This window comes from Mizuhopecten yessoensis, unplaced genomic scaffold (assembly GCF_002113885.1).
Source record: "Mizuhopecten yessoensis strain PY_sf001 unplaced genomic scaffold, ASM211388v2 scaffold10383, whole genome shotgun sequence".
In the NCBI taxonomy this organism is placed as follows: domain Eukaryota; kingdom Metazoa; phylum Mollusca; class Bivalvia; order Pectinida; family Pectinidae; genus Mizuhopecten; species Mizuhopecten yessoensis.
In genome coordinates, this window is record NW_018408519.1 from 123,563 (window position 1) to 148,850 (window position 25,288).

Here is a 25,288-nt window from a genome sequence, read left to right on the forward strand (position 1 = left end):
ATAGTACACGTGCGTGCCGATGATATGTCAACACCCGATATCGAGATTTTACCGGGAAATGTATAATCACACGTACTTCAGGAATAAAGCTTTCAAATTCATAGACATAAACAGACTCACGGGAAGACAGTGACATGAGACCAAACGACCTCAAGAAGGTTATATAGGAAACGCATGGAATGCGGCGTACCAACCTCACATGTGCAACACGAGTTCATAAGCTCGAGGTCGTTACGATTTTCGCTGTTGAGGGAGTTTCGCTCTGTCGATTAAATCATGTTAACAAATGTAGTCTACTTACTCTGTGAAAATAATGTTGTAAAATATCAAGATACCTATGAAATGCATGTGTGAGTGCACGTGAGAACGGCATACCATGCGATAAGTATAGATATACCGTGAGTTAGCGGACTGTGGAATGATGTCCGAAGTGTACATGACTGAGGGTAATTTGGTTCCATTAAAGAACAATAAATTGATAATTTTGATATCATATTTTTGATTTATTTCCATCATTTTTGTTATAACTGTCATTGTGTAAATGTCACCCCTTTGCAAAAAGTTCCGATTTTTTTCAAGGAAGATACCTCTCACCCGGATCGAAGTGATTGTAAAATGTAAAATAAATTAATTATAAAGCCATTGTGTATATTTTGTTCAATTTGCCATTCTGTATGTATAGATCTTTGTGCCCTGTTTGCTTTTAGCTTGTAGATAATCAATTTTATCCGTACAAATTCAATAAAAATCAGTTTTGTTACATATTTTGCGATAAATAAAATATTTGTAGGGTTAATTAGAAATGCTTCTTTTCATTTTATTATTGTTGTTATTGTTCCGAACAATATCATCAATTTATTTTGCAAAATGGCTCGTCTCATATCATTTTGAAAGTTAAATATTTTTATCACATGCCTGTTGAATCTTGTTATAGTAATACAAGCAATTTTCAGGCCATGACATACAACGTTCTGTATTACACATATGCAATACGGAATGTTGTATTTACCTACTAGCCGGAACTACTTTTTATGTGAATCCCCTTTTCATGCATGGCGAACTGAAAAGTTCCCGGTATTTGCAAAAAATATCAAAGTTTATAAAATCTTTGTATCGATCTCTACCAAATACGGAAGGTATGTGATAAAAGCAAGACCACACACATGCGTTTTTCTAACGAATCAGGAAGCACTCATTTATTGCGCGGACGTATATATTCCCTCGTGCTCCGCGCACTCGTGAATATATTCGTCCGCGCAATAAACTCGTGCTTTCTGATTCGTTAGAAAAACACAAGTGTGTTGTCTTGCATTTTTACCAAGCCATGTTATTACAAATAAATACGAACTATTTGATCTGATTAAAGAGTCAATCCACAGCAAAGGGAGATAATCTAGTGAGTCCTCGTTTACGACCTACTTGAAGTGTCGTGTGACTAATATCACTAGCGATATACAATTTATGTTCTTTATTCTAGTTCTTGACGCTTTCGGGAAAATACCGCCCGGATTACTGAGCGGGAATATGTACTTTCTCGGTTCCTACGATGAATGTCTGGAAATAAGGTACGACAACTCTTCCGACCCAGATAACGTGTTCAGGGGGCAGCACTGTACTGCGTGGATTCCGATTCAGACACAACAACCCGTATGTATATTTTGGTTCCTACAATGTATCTAGCTTGAATATGATCCATAAAAAATAATGAAAAAAGCGGGGGATGTTAAATGCCTAGAACTTATGAGAGGTTCCGAAACGAAAATGATTGGTTTACATATTTATCAAAGACGAGTTGCTTAATTTTGTTTTGTAAGTAAAGAACCGTTTATTTATGCTACAATTTGAAACAATCATGTTAACTTATATTATTCACACATTTTTTTAATGTGTGTGTGTGTGTGTGTGTGGGGGGGGGGGATTCGGAAACAAAAGGCTTGGGTAGCTGAACACAGACCGTCTTGGTCAAGGCGAATGCACCATCTATTGCGTCACACGACCATTCGATTTTAAAAGTGGATAAAGAAACGAGATTTGCCGAGTGTGTTTGTAAGATTTGATAATCAATTGATAAAGATTCCCAATCAATTGACGGAGTTATATAATATTATCAAGTGTTATCAGCTTGTTAAATTTTAAATTTCAAAAAGACAAAAGTGTTGTTTTAAAATTTTAAAATTCAATAATGACAATTGGGAAATTATAGATAGAAGGTTAGAACGCCAATTATTCCAGCTTTGATAAGGTGGTCATGGACGCTGCTATGAGGCACTCTGCTTAGATAATGACCCTGAAAATAGCTTATAACTAAGGATTTCTGGAATTTTCGTTAGAGGTGCAATAGGGAATAGTGTTTACAAGTGGGATACTGCTTATGTTCCAGTAAAACTTCGATATAATGCCCCTCATTCCATTCGCCACCTAGTTTACCGCCAGCATATTTCCATGCCCCTTTATTCGTTTTCATAAGAATTCCTTTATACATTTCCCTCAATTTATTGCAAAGTTTTTTATAACGCTAAATTCCGTTTGACACATGGTGGCAGTATAATGGGGTTTTACCGCATACATGTATCAACAACTTCATTGTCTACTGTCGTTACCAGTACGTGTGCTATACAGTATCAGAGTTGTACATACATTATATTCCGTCTTTGCGTATTGCAGAGTTATCTTCTCTTGGGAGCAGGTATTGATTGTTATGTCACTTGTTTGTGAGAGTAACGTCATCATTTTTTGAGAAAACGACGTAATTTCCTCGCACAAACCAATGACGTAACAATCAATACCTGCTCCCAAGATAAGATAACTCTGCAATACGCAAAGACGGAATAATTCGTACATAATAACATAAACAAAACTATTTTGTTCAGAATAAAACAAATTTTTCCATTCCTCCTCAGCCATCTCTATATGGATACCCCTCCTTCACGGTAGGCATGTGCTTTCCCAGTACTTGTTCCGCGTATGACGTCATGGCATATTTAAACACAGGTAATTTTTATAGCAGATATCTTTTAACGATTCACGCTGAAAGACACAAACGACATTGCTAAAAATAAGCCTAAAAGAGACATATAGATTCACAACACTTGATATATGTTTGATGTTTTCATTTCATATCTTGTCTTTTAAACATGTTTGTTTTTTTATTTTTTTATATCGAAAATCAAAATTCAAAGTTTATTTGGATACAATCGTCTCAAAACAGTAAGATCAATGACTATAACAATAGATCATTGTTTTATAGCCTTATCACAATTACCGACCGGAAACGGAAGTCTGCCTTTGTTTGCCTACGTTCAAGAATGTCACGTGGAGGGAGAAGTTTTCGATTACGACGCTAAGGCTATTGGCGCATTGTAAGTTGCTACAGCTGTATATCAAAGTTTTATATTCCGTTGTTCGTATCACTTATAAACAAAAAGAAAACAAATACAAAATGTAAGACTGTCGTATTTGCCGTATAAAAATAATTAAAAAAAACCCACTATTTGTCGGCATCTTACTCTTTCGCTCCCTATGTCTCTAACATCCGCTCTCCAATCTACTGAGCCACTTACAACGGAAACCTTGTCATTTTGTCATATTATTGTAAAGATAATGGATATATCATTATTGAAATATCATAGTAAAGGTAATGGATATATCATAATTAATATATTATAGTAAAGGTAATGGATATATCATAACTGATATATTATAGTAACGGTAATGGATATATCATAATTGATATATCATAGTAAAGGTAATGGATATATCATAATTGATATATTATGGTAAAGGTAATGGATATATCATAATTGAAATATTATAGTAAAGGTGATGGATATTTCATAATTGATATATTATAGTAAAGGTAATGGATCAATCATAATTGAAATATTAAAGTAAAGGTAATGGATATATCATAATTGATATATTATAGTAAAGGTAATGGATATATCATAATTGATATATTATAGTAAAGGTAATGGATATATCATAATTGATATATTATAGTAAAGGTAATGGATATATCATAATTGATATATTATAGTAAAGGTAATGGATATATCATAATTGATATATTATAGTAAAGGTAATGGATATATCATAATTGATATATTATAGTAAAGGTAATGGATATATCATAATTGATATATTATAGTAAAGGTAATGGATATATCATAATTGATATATTATAGTAAAGGTAATGGATATATCATAATTGATATATTATAGTAAAGGTAATGGATATATCATAATTGATATATTATAGTAAAGGTAATGGATATATCATAACTGATATATTATAGTAACGGTAATGGATATATCATAATTGAAATATTATAGCAAAGGTAATGGATATATCATAATTGACATATTATAGTAACGGTAATGGATATATCATAATTGACATATTATAGTAAAGGTAATGGATATATCATAACTGATATATCATAGTAAAGGTAATGGATATATCATAATTGGTATATTATAGTAAAGGTAATGGATATATCATACTTGATTTATCATAGTAAAGGTAATGGATATATCATAATAGATGTATTATGGTAAAGGTAATGGATAAATATCATCATAGATATATCATAGTAAAGGTAATGGATATATCATAATTGATATATTATGGTAAAGGTAATGGATATATCATAACTGATATATTATAGTAAAGGTAATGGGATATATCATAACTGATATATTAAAGTAAAGTAATGGATATATCATAATTGATATATCATAGTAAAGGTAATGGATATATCATAATTGAAATATCATAGTAAAGGTAATGGATATATCATAATTGAAATATTATACTAAAGGTAATGGATATATCATAATAGATATATCATAGTAAAGGTAATGGATATATCATAATTGATATACTATAGTAAAGGTAATGGATATATCATAATAGATATATCATAGTAAAGGTAATGGATATATCATAATTGATATATTATAGTAAAGGTAATGGATATATCATAATTGATATATCATAGTAAAGGTAATGGATATATCATAATTGAAATATCATAGTAAAGGTAATGGATATATCATAATTGAAATATTATACTAAAGGTAATGGATATATCATAATAGATATATCATAGTAAAGGTAATGGATATATCATAATTGATATACTATAGTAAAGGTAATGGATATATCATAATAGATATATCATAGTAAAGGTAATGGATATATCATAATTGATATATTATAGTAAAGGTAAAGGATATATCATAATTGAAATATCATAGTAAAGGTAATGGATATATCATAATAGATATATTATAGTAAAGGTAATGGATATATCATCATTGATATATTATAATAAAGGTAATGAATATATCCTAATTGATATATTATAGTAACGGTAATGGATATATCATGATAGATATATCATAGTAAAGGTAATGGATACATCATAATTGATATATTATAGTAAAGGTAATGGATATATCATAATTGATATATTATAGTAAAGGTAATGGATATATCCTAATTGATATATTTTTAGGGAACTGTTTCAAATAAATACATTACAAAATGATACTGTACCTGGTCTAAAATTAATTGCACATTTGTATTTTAAAAACCGTTCTCATAACTGTTTTACACCGTGAATCAGAACGAAGCTAGGAACTTAAAGTCGTAACGGGAAACTTCTATTTTTAAAGAATGGTAGGCGTTTATCAACAAAATATCCAGGGAGTAAGCCTTAAGCATTACATTATTAAGCCTACTGTATATGTATTTGACAAATGCTGTTCATTAGATACAGTTTTTTGATAAGTGAATTGGGTTTAGAAGCGTCCTGATTTGCGGAATATATATAAGCCGCGTAATTTCTATGCAGTGTTCTGATTGGTGCAATTAATTTATGCAGGTCCCTGATTGACTATCGTATGTTTCTGTAGCGTCCTGATTGGTGTAATCCTGTTGATGATGCTGATAGGCACGACCTATGACGTGTTGGTGTTCCAGTGGGGTCCTTGGTCACGCGCTACCCTTGTGGATTATCCATTGACAAGTGAACGAAACATATCTGAGAAGACACCTTTAGTTGGTGACCATATACCATCGGCCAGTTACGTGGGTGAACCAGGTGAGACGCAGAAGGGAGATGAAATACTACATAATTAAGCATACATTAAAATTACCGTGCTAGATATGTTTCAAGTTTTATACAGGTTTCCGATTGCAAATATATCGTTTTGTATCTTTTAATAGTTTGTGAAATCAGTTAAAAGAACATAAACGAATTAATCAATTAATTCACTAAAATAATTATATAAATAAATAAATAAATAAACAATCAAATACTTACCGGAACTTCTGTTTCTCATAGACGGAATACATCTGTAGAAATTGACTTCAACGAATATTACTTAATATTTACATTCTGTATGCTTAGACCCATTGACAAAAATTACATTCATAAATGCATAACACAGGTGTTCATAGAATCTCAGCACGTGGGAACTGATAGTAACCTGATCACACTGCGTAGTAATACACTACAAAAACTACTCACTCGGAACGACCGAACTAGATGCTTAATTCTTACATCTTAAAATATTATTGAACTGTGCTTTGTGAAATATCCACGTATTCACGTGTCCTGTGCTACAAATAAACATTGAATATGGAACTACATTTTGTTGTGTTATTGTTGTTGACGGTTGCTAAGATCTCTCACGATAGTGTCACATTTCCCCGCGAAAAAACACTGTTCTCGCCACTGCGTTGCACCCGTGTATAAGCAGGAACAAACCCTGTTTATTTGTTTTATTCGTTGTTATATCGATCCACTGAAAGGATTCGTCAATGTAAATATAAGGAATGATATTTATTTTTTCAACATTTATGAGGTCATAACAACAATGGGTTTTTGGACATATTTTACATGAATCGCTAACGCGATTCATTCAATATGTCCATAAACCCATTGTTGTTATGACCTCATAAATGTTGAAAAAATAAAAATCATTCCTTAAATAGCGTCAACAGCAACAATACATCATAACATTATCTTTTTTAAATATCTGAATTATTGCTAGATACTCGTAAATAAAACTGCACACTGATATACAACGTTTGGATATGATTGCGAAACTGTGGCATACACAGCACACAAGGCAAGCGGACTTATCTCCCTTGTGACGTACACGATACAAGCATTTATCTTAACGACCTAGCCTGCTCTACTAGGCCTCAACCATAAAGTTACCGTTAAATTACTTATCTTCGTGCGGGTTTTAATTTTGTGTGATTCCGTGGTTAATTTTCATCCACGAATTTATAGTTCAACGAGTAATTACAAGTTCGATATAAAGCAATTCTCCGTTTGAGTGGGTATTCGTAATATTTTTCTTTTCTCGGGAAACCACAAACTTTGGGACCCACAATTTCATAGTATTTTGTTTGCTCTGCGCGCATTATGATGTTTGTTGCAAAGCTGTGTCATTCAAATAGATCATAAATACTATACAAAAACAGCGCAATGCTTAAATATCATCAAAATTGCAACGGAATATGAACCAGATGTGACAGAAACAATGACATTCTGGTTAATGTTTACTTGATGATAAAGTTGTTGATATTGTCCAACGCAGTCATATTGTACGGTTTGCCAGCACATGGTCACATGATCACAGGCTAATTATAGTGCAGATTAGATTTTAGCCATTGGCAGCGGTGTAAGAGGTGAGTGTAAAGAACGACAACTCTAGATCTGGGCATAGATTGTGACTACCGGCTGTCGAAGTCAAAATCTACACTCCCGCTGGGTAGCAACGAACGGTGTTAGACTAATGCGTGAGAAAATAAAATATAGTAATTTATTTAATTGATATTTAAAAGCATATTCCTCGTGCGTGTGCAGTATAATTGATTATCGGCGTGGTGATGAATCTCCTGGCATCGCTATTTTATCAATTATGTACTTCTGTTGAGGCGATATTGGGATCATATAGAAGTGAACAATGATATTGACCGAGACGAAGTCGAGATTGTCGTCTCTTACATGTTCATCTAACCTCCTAAATACAGAAATATAAGTCCTTGATTGTTATATTAAGTGTGGAATGACGCTTTATTCTATCATTTTATACGAGATACATATGACAATCCTCAAGAGAAAACTACTGCATTTGTCGGAATTCACTAAGAAGTTGTGACGTCAGAAAGAGAAAACTGACCTGTTCTTTCTAAAAAAAAAGTAACATCGAACCGTATCGCATTCCAATTACCGCCCCGTTTTTATGATTCATCTCATGATGAGGTAGGAAAAATGGGTGCCATATAAAATAAGATGATATCAGTTATACAGGAGAAATATGTAAAAACAATGTTTTGCTTCCCTGACTAGGTATGTTTTTTGGTTCTTTATAGGTATTATAGGCCGGATCCTGGTTGCTTTCTCTGTCTACTCGAATGGTGAGAAGCTTCTTAGTACCAAACAGGGGCCTGGTTCTTTAACAGCGGTCAACGGCATCCGGGTTATCAGCATGTTTTGGGTCATTCTAGGTCACTCCTACGTCTTTCCTCAAGGCGTTGCAAGTAAGAACGGGGTTATTGTACCTAGTGAGAATAGGGTAAATGTACCTAGTGAGAATAGGGTAAATGCATTGTGTATAATAATTATGAGGTTAATTCCATCATTTCCAAAGCTCTGAACCTTGCATCTGTTTAATGTACTTTTTCACTTATTGTCCGATAAATACAAGTTCCGTGATATTTGCATTTCTTTATATAATTTTGTTGAATTCATAGTAATTGAAATTTGTATGATTGAACTTCATTTTAAATCAGAAAAGGGATTGTTTCCGAACAACCATGTGTTTAATATCCATCGATGTCTGACATATCTATGATTCGTTTGTAGACAATTATGGAGATTTCCTGAGCAAAATGTCAAAGAGGGAGTCCTTCCAAGCCATTATGAATGCCCTTGTTTCTGTGGATACTTTTTTTGCTTTGAGGTATGTTTATCAAGGTATCAATGTCGCTGAAACGTATGTCATACAGTATATAGATATATTATGTTTGCTTGTCATACAGTTTATAGATATATTATGTTTGCTTGTCATACAGTATATACATGTAGATACATTATGTGTATTTGTAAGATGTTTTATGTATACACACAGGAGGCTATTTTACATGTATGTCGTTTATGACTACCGTGTGGCAGTAAACAGCTGACAGACAAACTACTTACTCTTACTTACTCTTACCACACAAAGTTTCCAAAGATGGAGATTGATAGAGACTATAGACACATTTTATGATTACCATCTTGGCCTCTATGCCTTTTCGTTGTGTGATATGAAGTTCGATGAAGCAAAAGACGCGTACCCTTCCGGGACGCATGGTCTTATTATCATTGTACATTTGAAGGGTTTCCTTGTAAATCTTTCCTCTGCTCACATTTTGCTACTTTTTAATATAACTCATGCTTAAGCCTTGCCTTATGATATATATTTTCATCATTAAATATCATCCCGTCATAGTCGTTTGTGTGATATTTATTTGTTTGCAAAGATAACAACATAAATCTAAAACTATATAAAGGATTCTAAAACATAATAACTCGGTCGACGATTAAAGGAATAGTTACACCAAAACAGAACGTAAAACATCATATTTCCGTCAGAACTAATCGTAGTACAAATAAAATGGGTTTTTGAAATTCCTTCTTATTCAAATGTCTTTTTTTTCAGTGGACTTCTGCTTTCCTATTTAACCTTGCGTGAAATGCAAAAGAACAACGGGAAGATAAATTGGGCGATGTTCTATTTCCACAGATTCTGGAGGTAAGTACATTGTACACTGTATATTAATCATATGTGTCGTACGTAATCTCTTACTGACAGGAAATGTGTGGGCTAGGTTTAACAGCATCACTTCCGGTGTTGGTTGTATAAGACGAAATCAGGCAATCGATAATGATTGTGTTTAATTTATTTGCAAACTGCTTCAGCCTGTGTTACAGGGTATTGACACAGATCTGACTAAACATTGTGTTGATACAGACCTGACTAAACAGTGTGTTGATACAGACCTGACTAAACATTGTGTTGATATAGACCTGACTAAACAATGTGTTGATACAGACCTGACTAAATAATGTGTTGATACAGACCTGACTAAACAGTGTGTTGACACAGACCTGACTAAACAGTGTGTTGATACAGACCTGACTAAACAATGTGCTGATACAGACCTGACCTAACAGTGTGTTGATACAGACCTGACTTAACAGTGTGTTGATACAGACCTGACTAAACAATGTGTTGATATAGACCTGACTAAACAATGTGTTGACACAGACCTGACTAAACAGTGTGTTGATATAGACCTGACTAAACAATGTGTTGATACAGACCTGACTGAACAATGTGTTGACACAGACCTGACTAAACAGTGTGTTGACACAGACCTGACTAAACAGTGTGTTGACACAAACCTGATTAAACAGTGTGTTGATATAGACCTGACTAAACAGTGTGTTGATACAGACCTGACTAAACAATGTGTTGATATAGACCTGACTAAACAATGTGTTGATACAGACCTGACTGAACAATGTGTTGGCACAGACCTGACTAAACAGTGTGTTGACACAAACCTGAATAAACAGTCTCTTGATACATACCTCACTTAACAGTGTGTTGATACAGACCTGACTAAACAGTGTGTTGACAGAGACCTGACTAAACAGTGTGTTGATACAGACCTGTCTTAACAGTGTGTTGATACAGACCTGACTCAACAGTGTGTTGACACAGACCTGACTAAACAGAGTGTTGATATAGACCTGACTAAACAATGTGTTGACACAGACCTTACTAAACAGTGTGTTGATATAGACCTGACTAAACAGTGTGGTGATACAGACCTGACTAAACAGTGTGTTGATACTGACCTGACTAAACAGTGTGTTGATACAGACCTGACTTAACAGTGTGTTGAAACAGACCTGACTAAACAATGTGTTGATACGAACCTGACTAAACAGTGTATTGCATAAACTCCTGACTTTCACCTCGTCTCTACAATTTTTTTTAATTCATTTAGAAGATATAGCACTCTTAAATCTGCTTTATTGCATTCTTAAGATGAAAATTTGGAAAGATAGACTAGAAGATGAATTCAGCTAGAAGATTCTTAAGAAAAGATAACGACTGGTGACCAATCAAGTATGTATCATATTTTTCAAAGACCCATTCTTGTTTACTGCTGACTGTCGTGTGCGCGTTATACACCTTAGACTCACTCACGGTTTCACGAATCTCACCTGCCTACATGGTGCTGTAGAACGCATTGTTTTAGACCACTTCTACTTAAGTGATGGTATAACATATATTTTTGTAGACTCACTCCTGCCTATATGATGGTCCTCTTTGTCAACGTGAGTCTAGCACGGTACTGGGGTGATGGACCTCTATGGCCTAAAGATGGATTTGAACAGAATTATTGCGAAGACACGTGGTGGAGAAATCTGCTTTATATCAATAATATGTACGACTTTGGTGGAATGGTATATATTTTTGTATCATTGTTATTGACAAATATATAAATAAATATATTTTTTCTATTACGTTACTACTGTAACAACTGGAATACTACGCCTGTCTAAATCAGAAGGCGAACCTTACCTTGTTTACAAGTATATTGCATGATCATATCTTTCGTAATACTTTATGATTCAGCTCGTAATATTTCCTGTAAATGTCACTGGAACGCCCTTTTTTGTTTAAAAAATTGGGCTTCTCTGACAAAATTCAAAATGGATTTTTTTTTCAAATATCGTGATATTTTCTATAAATGAATGAGGTGCAATAAAATATTAACTAAATGTAATTGAGTGGGATTGGAAATCTGTAACATTCCAAACCTCAGAGTGTGCTTCGGTGGGGATAATGTCACATAATCGTAGCCCTCGACTGCGATAACCCGATCTCGCTTTGGTAACGTTAATATATTGAATTATTCTTGTATCTATGACAAGGAAATCTTATCCAAAATTATGTAAATGATTGTTTTTACATGTGCATTATTAATATAATAATTATAAAATGTGTCTATTGCTCTTACGTGACACTACTTTATGACTTTACGTCCATAATACACTGAAAACACACAGGGTTAAAATGCAAATGATTTAAAAACAAAATCAAGGACAAATGTTTTATTTTTCACCAGTGTATGAGTTGGTCCTGGTACCTGGCTAACGACATGCAGTTCTTCGTCCTAAGTCCTCTGATGCTGATTCCATTATATCTGTGAGTTTATAGTTCATCATTAGACTTCGTCCTAAGTCCTCTAATGCTGAGTCCATTATATCTGTGAGTTTACAGTTCATCATTAGACTTCGTCCTTAGTCATCTGATGCTGATTCCATTATATCTGTGAGTTTATTGTTCGTCATTAGACTTCGTCCTAAGTCATCTGATGCTGATTCCATTATATCTGGGAGTTTATAGTTCATCATTAGACTTCGTCCTAAGTCCTCTAATGCTGATTCCATTATATCTGCGAGTTTATAGTTCATCGTTAGACTTCGGCCTAAGTCATCTGATGCTGAATCCATTATATCTATGAGTTTATAGTTCATCATTAGACTTCGTCCTAAGTCCTCTAATGCTGATTCCATTATATCTGTGAGTTTATAGTTCATCGTTAGACTTCGTCCTAAGGCCTCTGATGCTGATTCTATTATATCTGTGAGTTTATAGTTCATCATTAGACTTCGTCCTAAGTCCTCTAATGCTGATTCCATTATATCTGCGAGTTTATAGTTCATCATTAGACTTCGTCCTAAGTCCTCTGATTCTGATTCTATTATATCTGTGAGTTTATAGTTAATCATTAGACTTCGTCCTAAGTCCTCTGATGCTGATTCCATTATATCTGCGAGTTTATAGTTCATCGTTAGACTTCGTCCTAAGTCATCTGATGCTGAATCCATTATATCTGTGAGTTTATAGTTCATCATTAGACTTCGTCCTAAGTTCTCTAATGCTGATTCCATTATATTTGTGAGTTTATAGTTCATCATTAGACTTCGTCCTAAGTCCTCTGATGCTGATTCCATTATATCTGTGAGTTTATTGTTCATCATTAGACTTCGTCCTAAGTCATCTGATGCTGATTCCATTATATCTGGGAGTTTATAGTTCATCATTAGACTTCGTCCTAAGTACTCTGATGCTGATTCTATTATATCTGTGAGTTTATAGTTCATCATTAGACTTGGTCCTAAGTCTTCTGATGCTGATTCCATTATATCTGTGAGTTTATCGTTCATCATTAGACTTCGTCCTAAGTCCTCTGATGCTGATTCCATTATATCTGTGAGTTTATTGTTCATCATTAGACTTCGTCCTAAGTCATCTGATGCTGATTCCATTATATCTGGGAGTTTATAGTTCATCATTAGACTTCGTCCTAAGTTCTCTGATGCTGATTCCATTATATTTGTGAGTTTATAGTTCATCATTAGACTTCGTCCTAAGTTCTCTGATGCTGATTCCATTATATTTGTGAGTTTATAGTTCATCGTTAGACTTCGTCCTAAGTCCTCTGATGCTGATTCTATTATATCTGTGAGTTTATAGTTCATCATTAGACTTCATCCTAAGTCCTCTAATGCTGATTCCATTATATCTGCGAGTTTATAGTTCATCAATAGACTTCGTCCTAAATCCTCTGGTGCTGATTCTATTATATCTGTGAGTTTATAGTTCATCATTAGACTTCATCCTAAGTCCTCTAATGCTGATTCCATTATATCTGCGAGTTTATAGTTCATCAATAGACTTCGTCCTAAAACCTCTGGTGCTGATTCTATTATATCTGTGAGTTTATAGTTCATCATTAGACTTGGTCCTAAGTCTTCTGATGCTGATTCCATTATATCTGTGAGTTTATAGTTCATCATTAGACTTCGTCCTAAGTCCTCTGATGCTGATTCCATTATATCTGTGAGTTTATAGTTCATCATTAGACTTCGTCATTAGTCCTCTGAATGCGGATTCCATTATATCTGTGAGTTAATAGTTCATCAGTAGACTTCGTCATGATTCCCGTTCCACTGTCAAAAAGTGTATTAATCCACTGGAAACCGATTTTACCAGCAAGACTATAACTTTGATAAATCATTTCTCCAAAAAATAAATAAAAAATAAATACGAAATAAACATAAAACCATCAGTGTTCTGATTAAAACAATTCAACGTGAATCGAAACCTGGAATTCAGATGATTTTACAACCGCTGTAACAGAATGATCTCCCGGTCAATGGAAGTGTCTTCGCCCTATTGCGCTACAGTTTCATCCACACGGAAGTTAATGGGATATACCTGTTTATAAGATAAACACCTAATTCAGTGGGACAGGAGTCCTGAAGCTGATCTCGTTATATTTGTGTTTTTTTTGTTTCATTAATTAATTAGGTTTACAGTGATATGTTCCTGTTGATACATCACTGTAAGCCATTGATGGTGATCCCAATACAACCATTAGTTCATATTTTGGCATTAACCGACTTATGTGTGAATTCATGTTCAGTCATAAGTCCTCTTACAAGTGTTGATACAGTTGGGTGCAAACTTAACTCGGTACCCTAGTGCAATGGAGTTAACCAGAAACGTGAGCTCCAGCGCACAAGCTTTGCCACTAGAATTTACACACTTGTGAGAACTGGAGATCACATCCATGTGCATTGGGTTTAACTACAGTGCATTATTGACTTGGATCCGCGGTACATGTATATACACCATGCATTGGTGGTTTGAAGTTTATAATAATTGACTTATAGATATATTCATTAAAGTTAGTTGATAGTTATAACAGTATTACATCTTCATAAAATATTTTAACATATCTGTATGTTATTGGTGCATTATAATAAATCATAAGTCTTGTTTAGGTCAAATGACCAGCTCATACATGTAGGTAACTACATGTATATGTTATGAATTAGAATTTGACTACGTGAGCATTTTAAAGTGCACTAGATCCCAAGTTAAGTTTGCTCTCAACCGACCAACATATTAATATATTAATATTTCATCATCGCCTGTTATACAAAATGCATTTGAAAAAAAATCGTCATCATGTGTAGAGCAGTTTCATGAGTCGAAGGAATCCCCTGATCATACATGTATGACGATATAATTATGATAATATATTACACCAGCATTTTCTATGTTGATATATGTAAATGTATATCTATGAATTTATCTTCATTAGAAGATGAAGTTATGTAATACCTTTAGGATCCCTGTACCAAAGCCAAAAACTTCCATTATGAATTGGAAACCTATTTTTCAGTCATAACTTTGTAAAACATTTCTAAAAAGAAAACCATAGCTTACGGGACGTTTATAAAAAAAAATCATAAAAGTAAAAATTAACAAAAGAATAACTACAGTAGTCTGCGTGTCAGAATCAGAAACAGACTCAGCGACGTTAGACCGGGGTTTGAACGAAACCCTGGACTTAGATTGTTATATAATTTCGCTCTAACCGATTTAATTATCTGGTCAATTGAAGCGGTTTGGAATAAACTGTGTAACAGTTATACCCGGAATGAAATAAAGGGGAGGTTACTGTATACACGAGTAAAACACAGTGCAGTGGGACAGAGAGCCGTATTTAACATCAAATACATATGTAACAATGTATAACATGACGGGTGCTATTTCAGGTCGCAGACCATTGGACTGGCAGTGTGTATTATTTTTCTATTGGGGACCATGACAGCCACAGGTGTTATCACGACTAATGAGGATTTACCTGTGTCCGGCTTTTCTCCGTCCATCTCTGACCCATCGTAGGTTCAAGTTTCATATTCAAATTGGATTTTTTAACACCTGTACAATTAACGGTGGCAAAAATCGCATGATTTTAAGTTTATACTTACAGAATGATCATATAAAAGGTTATATGTATAAATAAATAAATAAATATAAATGAATTGAACAGATTGGTCTAATTAACAGTACCATGCTAGTACAATTTATAAAATACTTTAAAGATGATAGCTTTTTTGGTATCCATTATAACTCACTTCTAGCAAAACATATATATTGATAAAAGTTTACCATCTTCTTCTTCAGCAAGCTGAATGCTTACTTCGAAGAATATTACATCAAACCCTACTGCCGAATGGGCCCATACATTGTCGGAATAATGACAGGATATGTTTTGTATAAGACCGAAGGAAAATTCAGAATGAATAGAGTAAGTGTTCATTATACTACATTTTGTACGAACGATTGACAAAAGAAACTAACGAAGAAATTATGAGAAGCTAAATAAATATGAATTAATTGGTAGGCAACTATTAGCTTTGCAGACACATAATTCGACAAGTTAATTAAAAAGTTATTATCATTTTTATTTGTATGTGTTACATTCGTGCCGTTTTGAAAATAACTATGAACTTTTCATTCAGGCATTGAATTTGCTGTGTTGGATAATTGCGGCAGTATTAGCGTGTCTGTGTCTATATGGTCTGTACGAGGAAAACAAGGGAACAGCAGATTTTAATACAGAAGTTCGCTCCCTTTACAACACTCTCCACAGGAGCGTTTGGGGAGCATGCGTGTGTTGGGTGATATTCTCATGCGCAAACGGATACGGAGGTATGTTGTTTATGGTAACATAGACATAAAAGAGAACATACTGGGACTTTGTTTTGTTTGGTAGTGTATTCACGTTATCTTAAATCAGTAAAGTATTCAATTCGGTAGCAAATATCTCTATTCGGGTAACGATATAAACTTAACAAATTTTCAGCATTGACAACACACTATCAGGCGTATATTTCTCTACTGAAAAGCAAAATCAAGGCCATCCGTATGAATGATTATTTATTAAGGTCTATAACTGTACAACATACAAAACAGTAGCGAATTACTGCAGACTTGATTTAAACTGATCTTCTATTCATTTTGCTTTTGTCTTACATATGTAACATACCATTTTTGATAATTGATATTTTACGCAATCCCCCCTCCCTTGACAAGCAATATTTCTAACTTGGCGCCACCAAAATTAGTTCACAATTCAAATAGAAACACGATCATGAATTGTTTTGGATCATAGTTTGAAACTAAATAACTTCCCTTGTCTTCGTTGGGTGTAAATATATACATTATATGCCATTATTTCACTAAATAATCTTTTGTACAATTCAGTAAAGTTTAAGAGTATATATATAATATGCGCATAATTTCTGCCAAGTAGGAATGTGAAGAAAATAAAAATAAAAATAATGGAAATAATTAAAAAAGACGACAAGCATGCCAATTGATTGTATGTTTTAACGGGTTTAACGATATACATACTTAGATATGTGTTCCTAATACAGGTAACTAAAAGCATTTCAGAGGTATGTCCATAAAAATAATGGATTTTATTAGAATCTTTATGCTAATCAATAGAAATAAACAACTATTTCGTAGATGTGATATAAAACTGATGCTACTCGTCATGCAATGTACTGTAGTTTACCGTATTAGAACTCGTTGAAATGTAATCGTTCCCCGTTAATCGATTGTTTTGATCAATATCATAGTTTATATACATTTGTAAATCGGCCAGACTACATTTATCATTATTCCTAAGTCTGTGTCATAGTAGAATATTGATAAAAATATGATTAATTCGAACAAGAAACAATAATAATTTGCAATAGCATATTATTTTTTCTACTTTTTTTCTTGGAAAAAATGTACATGCATACAGTTAATATAATTCACTATTCTCCAACATACGACCAACAAAATTCAATAAAAAGGGAATCATAGGAATAATACTATAATCATTTGCGTTTAAGTGCATATCAATTCGTGTTTCTGTTTTATATTGCAGGTTTTGTGAATCAGCTGCTGTCGTGGAAGGCGTTCCTACCCCTTGGTAGATTGACTTACTGTGCCTACCTCGTACACCCGATTGTCCTGTACTGTTTTATATACAACCGTCGTGTCTCCCTTTACATGGATGACATCACAATGGTAAGATATCATGTTCACTAAATAATAACGCCGTTGGTATTTTACATCCCAATGCAAAAATGATACCGGGAGATCCATTGTGTTTTTTATCATCTGGGCAAGGTTGTTCAAATTATTGAGGTTAAACTTTATTTTGTTAGTTTAGTTTTTAAATAATCTAATTATATTTAATCCTTAAAAAGAGGATGTATTCTAACCCTAATAAGTGTAAAGCAGCATTGGAAAAATCATTTAATATTTCTTTTTGCGTCAAAATTTTAATTTTAGGTCACATCATATTGATTAGGCCCCAGGTACATACACATCATAACGAATGGCCAGAACATCTTTTCTTGGAAATCACTTATGATTAATATATCCTGTTCGTCATGCTGACATTTTCGATATAATGTGTTATCTTAATCTAATCTTGAATATATTTAAAATGAAGCTTTCATTTGATTGATTTTTCGACGATTGTTTTACATTTGCAGGTGTACATTTTCCTTGCCACTCTTGTAGCCGCATATTCAGTTGCCTTCGTTGTCTCCCTTGCATTCGAATCACCTATGATGGGCTTGGAGAAGGTCATATTTAAAAGGAAACAACGATAGTTAAAAGGCAAGCACTGCCGCAAACAATGCAATGTTTGGTACAGATAGTGTACGGGCAATAAGTTTGATATTATGACATGGGATGTAAGGACTTTAATCCATACCCCGTGTGCGCCAAAGACAGCAAAATAACACTTGTTCACTGTTTTTGTGTGTGTTTTCATATAGAGATAAGTAAGGCATGTATCAGATTGTATATGAGACAAAAGTTCTAATTAAAGTGAATATCGAATATTTGTATCCTTGTTATTGACAGGAAAATATGAACGTTGTAGGAACGATGCAAAGAACAGTTTTCTGGTTGAAAATCTTATCTGAAAGCGCTATTAATTAGATATTTTAAGACAGTTTATGCCTCGTTACTGTCCTGTTTGATGACATAGCTTTATTCCGTCTTTGCGTATTGCAGAGTTATCTTCTCTTGGGAGCAGGTATTGATTGTTACGTCATTGGTCTGTGTCGTCGTTTTCTCAAAAAGTGATGACGTTTCTCTCATAAACAAGTGACGTAACAATCAATACCTGCTCCCAAGTGAAGATAACTCTGCAATACGCAAAGACGGAATACAGCTTCCTTCGATACCACGGTGGGGGAATAACTGTCTATCCTTTTTTTAGATAATTTTCACGTATCTGTATTCATATACTTAACTCAAATAGTATTTATGCATTCAAATTTAAGTACACAATAAAATTGTAATACGGAGAAGCGCACTAACAAATGTATATCTTAACCGTTTCTGGATGAATTGAGCAGTATTGACATAACTGTTGCATTGATCTACTACTTATGATGTACTTGAACTATTTATTTATATGTATACGGTTTATTGTAATCAGACATGACTCAACACGTATGACTCCGTTTATAATAGAAATCTTATTTTAACCATGAAACAACAACAAAATGAAAAGAAACAAAAAGCTCGCCTAACGCGAAAGTATTGCTCTTAAAACATAATGTACCCAGAGGAAAAAAAATCTGGTCTGGTTTCATCACAGGCACACAATACCGTTTTGAGGGAGATCGGGTAAGAACATCATTTTGCTTGTTAAAATGAATATAAACAAGGAATTTCATTACCCAAAACGGAAATGCATTTTAATGTGGCTCAGCGCAGGTTGAAAATACGTATTTTCTTAAAAAATCATCTTGTCTTCAAATTTGTTCATTTAAATACCTATTTTCAACCCCAGGCAAGCCCCATTGGAAATACATTTCCGTTAATTTCGGGTATTGAAATACATTTTTATCACGTGTACAATGTATGTAAACAAACAAAACTGACTTTCCTCACCCGATCTTTCTCAAACTAGCTGTGGTTTAATGCGATGTTTAAATCTGCAATGGAACAATGGTGACAACAACCATATATCATTCGATCCTGCTTTTTTATGGGATTTTCATTGAAATATTCAGCTGTGTATTTAACAAAGAAACATTTAGTTACTTAGAAAAGTTGTTAATTTCATAACGTGAGGAATCAAATGCTATTTGCAGCTCGTCCTAATTATTAAGTCTATCATTCCCCTATAGCTAGTTGATGGTTTAAATACCTAGAGAGCAACCCAGTTGCTTGCCTGCCGTTGATAAACTAAAACAGAAAGACCATACATCTCTTTCTACCTCTTGCATAGGGTGATTACATGCATATTTTGACGTGGTACTTAATCTTAAGTTTCCATATATAATTGTACACATGGAGAGATTGATTCCGCTTAACAAACCGTGTGTGGCAACACATTGACATTTAAAAATATTGATTATTTTAATCGCCGTAGTTTCGACATGTTATCTTGCGGTTTCCTGTGCTTTAGTGACCCCCCACACACAAGTTGGTAATCGCTATGTTGCACCTATTCATCCTAAAAAGATAACATTTTTGATCTGTCAAGATGTAGTCAAGATAAACAAAGAAAGCCTAGGTGTTAACCGGAAAAACGTGTTCAAACAGTTGATGCTATAGTTTTACTTTCACTTTTGGTTAATTGAATTAATATCCATGCATTAAATTGCATGTAAAGCTAGAAGGTTCAGGGATCTCGCTAGACAATACAGTCCACTGTAGTTGCATACATATACAATCTCCTCTTAATTTTGTTTTGGATGTAACTGAAATAAGACCGGGTAAGGTCACTGACCTCTTTTATCATTTGAGAACGATCAATTTGTAATCGGAGTTTAATGTTTCAAATCCCGTTGTGTTTTTTTTGCTTTTTACTCTCGAGACACTTTTGTTAATTTTTTTTTTTTTTTTTATTTTTTTTATTATTTGTTATTAAAAACAGTTATGGAAGAGAAAAGATTAGTTTAACTTTTTGCCATAGCGGTTAAAGAAAGCTTTAATACATTTTAACTGTTTTAGGCAGTATACGTGGAATCTTCACCGGTAGAGATCTTACTGCGGTATCTAATTCAGCATTGGACTGTTTTTGTATGGTATTTATGATCTATTTGAATGACTCAGCTTTGCAAGCAAACAACATAATGCGCGCTAGCGCACTATGATTTGTTTGCTTGCAAAGCTGTGTCATCCAAATAGATCATAAATACCATACAAAAACAGTGCAATACTTATATTTACGTTTTCTCTGCCTCTTATGTTCTTTTTTAAATTATATTCTATATTTAGAATTAAAAATGCCCGCCTTATCGACAGTCCACACAATTTCGTTCAATAGTTTGAACAGCGTATTGTCGCGTGCTGATTGGCAAACAAAGTAGTATTTTGAAATTTTAACAAACACTTCAATTTTATTCCACAATTCCGTATCAATACAATTGCGTATGATATGTCTATAGGGAGATTTAAGTTTATCAATAGAACTCTGAGCTGAAAGCTAGATTTGAAATTGTTTCGATTTTTCCCCGGAACAAATTTCGCACATTGACAAATACAGTGAACACCGTTAATCCGACCTTACCCTCCACAAGGGAGTTATTTTTTGAAGTTAATTCCTTGCCATCCTTGTAGCCGCATATTCAGTTGCCTTCGTTGTCTCCCTTGCATTCGAATCACCTATGATGGGCTTGGAGAAGGTCATATTTAAAAGGACACAACGATAGTTAAAAGGCAAACACTGCCGCAAACAATGATATGGGATGTAAGGACTTTAATCCATACCCCGTGTACACCAAAGACAGCAAAATAACACTTGTTCACTGTTTTTGTGTGTGTTTTCATATAGAGATAAGTAAGACATGTATCAGATTGTATATGATGAAAAAGTTCTAATTAAAGTGAATATCGAATATTTGTATCCTTGTTATTGACAGGAAAATATGAACGTTGTAGGAACGATGCAAAGAACAGTTTATCTGGTTGAAAATCTTATCTGAAAGCGCTATTAATTAGATATTTTAAGACAGTTTATGCCTCGTTACTGTCCTGTTTGATGACATAGTTTTATACAGCTTCCTTCGATACTACGGTGGGGGAATAACTGTCTATCCTTTTTTTAGATAATTTTCACGTATCTGTGTTTCATATACTTAACTCAAAAAGTATTTATGCGTTCAAATTTAAGATCACAATAAAATTGTAATACGGAGAAGCCCACTAACAAATGTATATCTTAACCGTTTCTGGATGAATTGAAGAGTATTGACATAACTGTTGCATTGATCTACTACTTATGATGTACTTGAACTATTAATTTATATGTATACGGTTTATTGTAATCAGACATGACTCAACACGTTTGACGCCGTTTATAATAGAAATCTTATTTTAACCATGAAACAACAACAACTTGAAAAGAAACAAAAAGCTCGCCTAACGCGAAAATATTGCTTTTAAAATATGATGTACCGGGAGGAAAAAAATCTGGTCTGGTTTCATCACAGGCACACAATACCGTTTTGAGGGAGATCGGGTAACAACATCATTTTGCTTATTTAAATGAATATAAACAAGGAATTTCATTACCCAAAACGGAAATGCATTTTAAATGGGCCTAGCGCAGGTTGAAAATACGTATTTTCTTAAAAAATCATCTTGTCTTCAAATTTGTTCATTTCAATACCTATTTTCAACCTACGGCAAGCCCCATTGGAAATACATTTCCGTTAATTTCGGGTATTGAAATACATTTTTATCACGTGTACAATGTATGTAAACAAACAAAACTGACTTTCCTCACCCGATCTTCCTCAAACCAGCTGTGGTTTAATGCGATGTTTAAATCTGCAATGGAACAATGGTGACAACAACCATATACCATTCGATCCTGCTTTTTTATGGGATTTTCATTGAAATACTCAGCTGTGTATTTAACAAAGAAACATTTATTTACTTAGAAAAGTTGTTAATTTCATAACGTGAGGAATCAAATGCTATTTGCAGCTCGTCCTAATTATTAAGTCTATCATTCCCCTATAGCTAGTTGATGGTTTAAATACCTAGAGAGCAATCCAGTTGCTTGCATGCCGTTGATAAACTAAAACAGAAAGACCATACATCTCTTTCTACCTCGTGCATAGGGTGATTACATGCATATTTTGACGTGGTACTTAATCTTAAGTTTCCATATATAATTGTACACATGGAGATTGATTCCGCTTAACAAACCGTGTGTGGCAACACATTGACATTTAAAAATATTGATTATTTTAATCGCCGTAGTTTCGACATGTTATCTTGCGGTTTCCTGTGCTTTAGTGACCCCCCACACACAAGTTGGTAATCGCTATGTTGCACCTATTCATCCTAAAAAGATAACATTTTTGATCTGTCAAGATGTAGTCAAGATAAACAAAGAAAGCCTAGGTGTTAACCGGAAAAACGTGTTCAAACAGTTGTTGCTATAGGTTTACTGTCAGTTTTGATTCAATAGATTATTATCCTTGCACTACATTGCATGTAAAGCTAGAAGGTTCAGGGATGACATCTTACTATTATGTTAATGACATAAACAAGTGTTATACACCGATTCTCTTAAGGACCCCTATCTCGCTAGACAATACAGTCCACTGTAGTTGCATACATATACAATCTCCTCTTAATTTTGTTTTGGATGTAACTGAAATAAGACCGGGTCAGGTCACTGAACCCCTTTATCATTTGAGAACGATCAATTTGTAATCGGAGGTCAAGATTTCAAATCCCGTTGTGTTTTTGTTGCTTTTTACTCTCGAGACACTTTTGTTAATTTTTGATCTTTTGTTTTTTTACAATTTTTATTATTTGTTATTAAAAACAGTTATGGAAGAGAAAAGATTAATCAAACTTATTGCCATAGCGGTTAAAGAAAGCTTTAATACATTTTAACTGTTTTAGGCAGTGTACGTGGAATCTTTACCTGTAGAGATCTTACTACGGTATATGAATATGTTTAAAATGTGAAATGTGCAAACATACATCCTCGGTCCTATGTTTAAAAACGGAAGTGCGATTTGCACTTGCTGGGACTGAGAATAGAACAACGCATGGTGACATATCTATAATTAACACTTAGTGTTAGACTCAGAATGTTAGTATGCTATTGTAGGTTTTGTAGGTATTGTAGGTATTGTAGATTTCAGTATTAGCCAATCAATATCCGGTCTTTTTATTTAAATTTTCGTTAACCGTGTCATCATTAGACTTAGAGCAAGTTAGGTTTTCCTAAAATGGACATCACAGTTAAAAACTTTATATATCACTAACAACAAAAATATGTTTGGGGGAAGACTAAGCTGGTGGATTGTTTTAGTCCCCGAGGTTTGCCGTGACCTTAGTAGCCACAGTAATCTGTTTGGTGTATTGGAACGGTACACAATTTAAACAATTTGCTCATTATTATGTTGAAATCAACCAGAATTCTTTTAATTATTGAAACTCTTGATAATAAGGCCCTTCTTAGTTCCGCCCTTTTTGTTTCTCCATTAATTTCGGACAATTTCAACTACAAACTCATTTGCCCCTAGTATCACCAATGAGTTCCAAAATATTTTTTGGAAACCATATCTAAAACCATTATTTTCAAATGTGCAGTTTTGTGTAAAACGTTCATCTAGCATAATGTTAAAAAATAAGAATTTCCAATACTGTAAATTTCTGCGAGAACAAATCACTTAGAATGGACGTATGTAGATTATGTTTTAAATCGTTTAAACCCATTGAGACTTGTTTGTATCAACCAGTATTTTCCTTTTGTCAATGGAGGTCAGACGGGTCCTTATTGAATAGAAAACATAAGATAACGGTCATACTATAAATTATGGTCTAGTCTGTTTTGTTAAGGTCTTGCATCATTAGGCTGGTCTGGTCCTATCTGAATGGTGCCGCCTCATGGATAGGATACCACATCGTATTCTATTTTACTTTATCTTTTTTTTCATATCACTTCATATAGAAAACATAAGTTAATGTCAATACATCCATATTTTGTTTATTGAATCGATTGATTAGTCTGTTTACTGTAAATCTAATATGTATGCATCTTTGTAGCCTTTGTCTTAATCTGTTATCCGATATCTTTGAACAATCATAAGACGTTGTGGAAAGGATGGGCAGCAGCACCATGGGTAACTTGCCTCTTGTACCAAAGCCCCTTTATTATGGTGATAGGAAAAATAATATTTTGCATACAAAATTAAGGAACCGTTTTAGTACTTTGAAAAGTGACCTGTTTCGTGTTAACCTTTTTGATTACCAACGTTGTATATGTGGCTTCCCTATT

The 25,288-nt window shown here is 33.8% G+C and overlaps 1 protein-coding gene across 1 annotated transcript in view; it reads left to right on the top strand.

The window, feature by feature from the left end:
* Positions 1-18,860, top strand: part of LOC110460405 (nose resistant to fluoxetine protein 6-like) — a 26,084-nt gene extending 7,224 nt beyond the window's left edge. The window contains exons 2-15 of the mRNA XM_021513280.1: positions 1,478-1,647; positions 2,901-2,991; positions 3,248-3,359; positions 5,920-6,107; positions 8,396-8,563; positions 8,889-8,985; positions 9,727-9,819; positions 11,381-11,546; positions 12,212-12,291; positions 15,720-15,845; positions 16,132-16,255; positions 16,470-16,659; positions 17,891-18,033; positions 18,507-18,860. Of these exons, the coding sequence (XP_021368955.1) occupies positions 1,478-1,647; positions 2,901-2,991; positions 3,248-3,359; positions 5,920-6,107; positions 8,396-8,563; positions 8,889-8,985; positions 9,727-9,819; positions 11,381-11,546; positions 12,212-12,291; positions 15,720-15,845; positions 16,132-16,255; positions 16,470-16,659; positions 17,891-18,033; positions 18,507-18,626 (1,868 nt within the window). The 3' untranslated portion in view covers positions 18,627-18,860. The remainder of the gene's footprint in view (positions 1-1,477; positions 1,648-2,900; positions 2,992-3,247; positions 3,360-5,919; positions 6,108-8,395; positions 8,564-8,888; positions 8,986-9,726; positions 9,820-11,380; positions 11,547-12,211; positions 12,292-15,719; positions 15,846-16,131; positions 16,256-16,469; positions 16,660-17,890; positions 18,034-18,506) is intronic.
* The last annotated feature ends 6,428 nt before the right edge of the window (positions 18,861-25,288 follow it).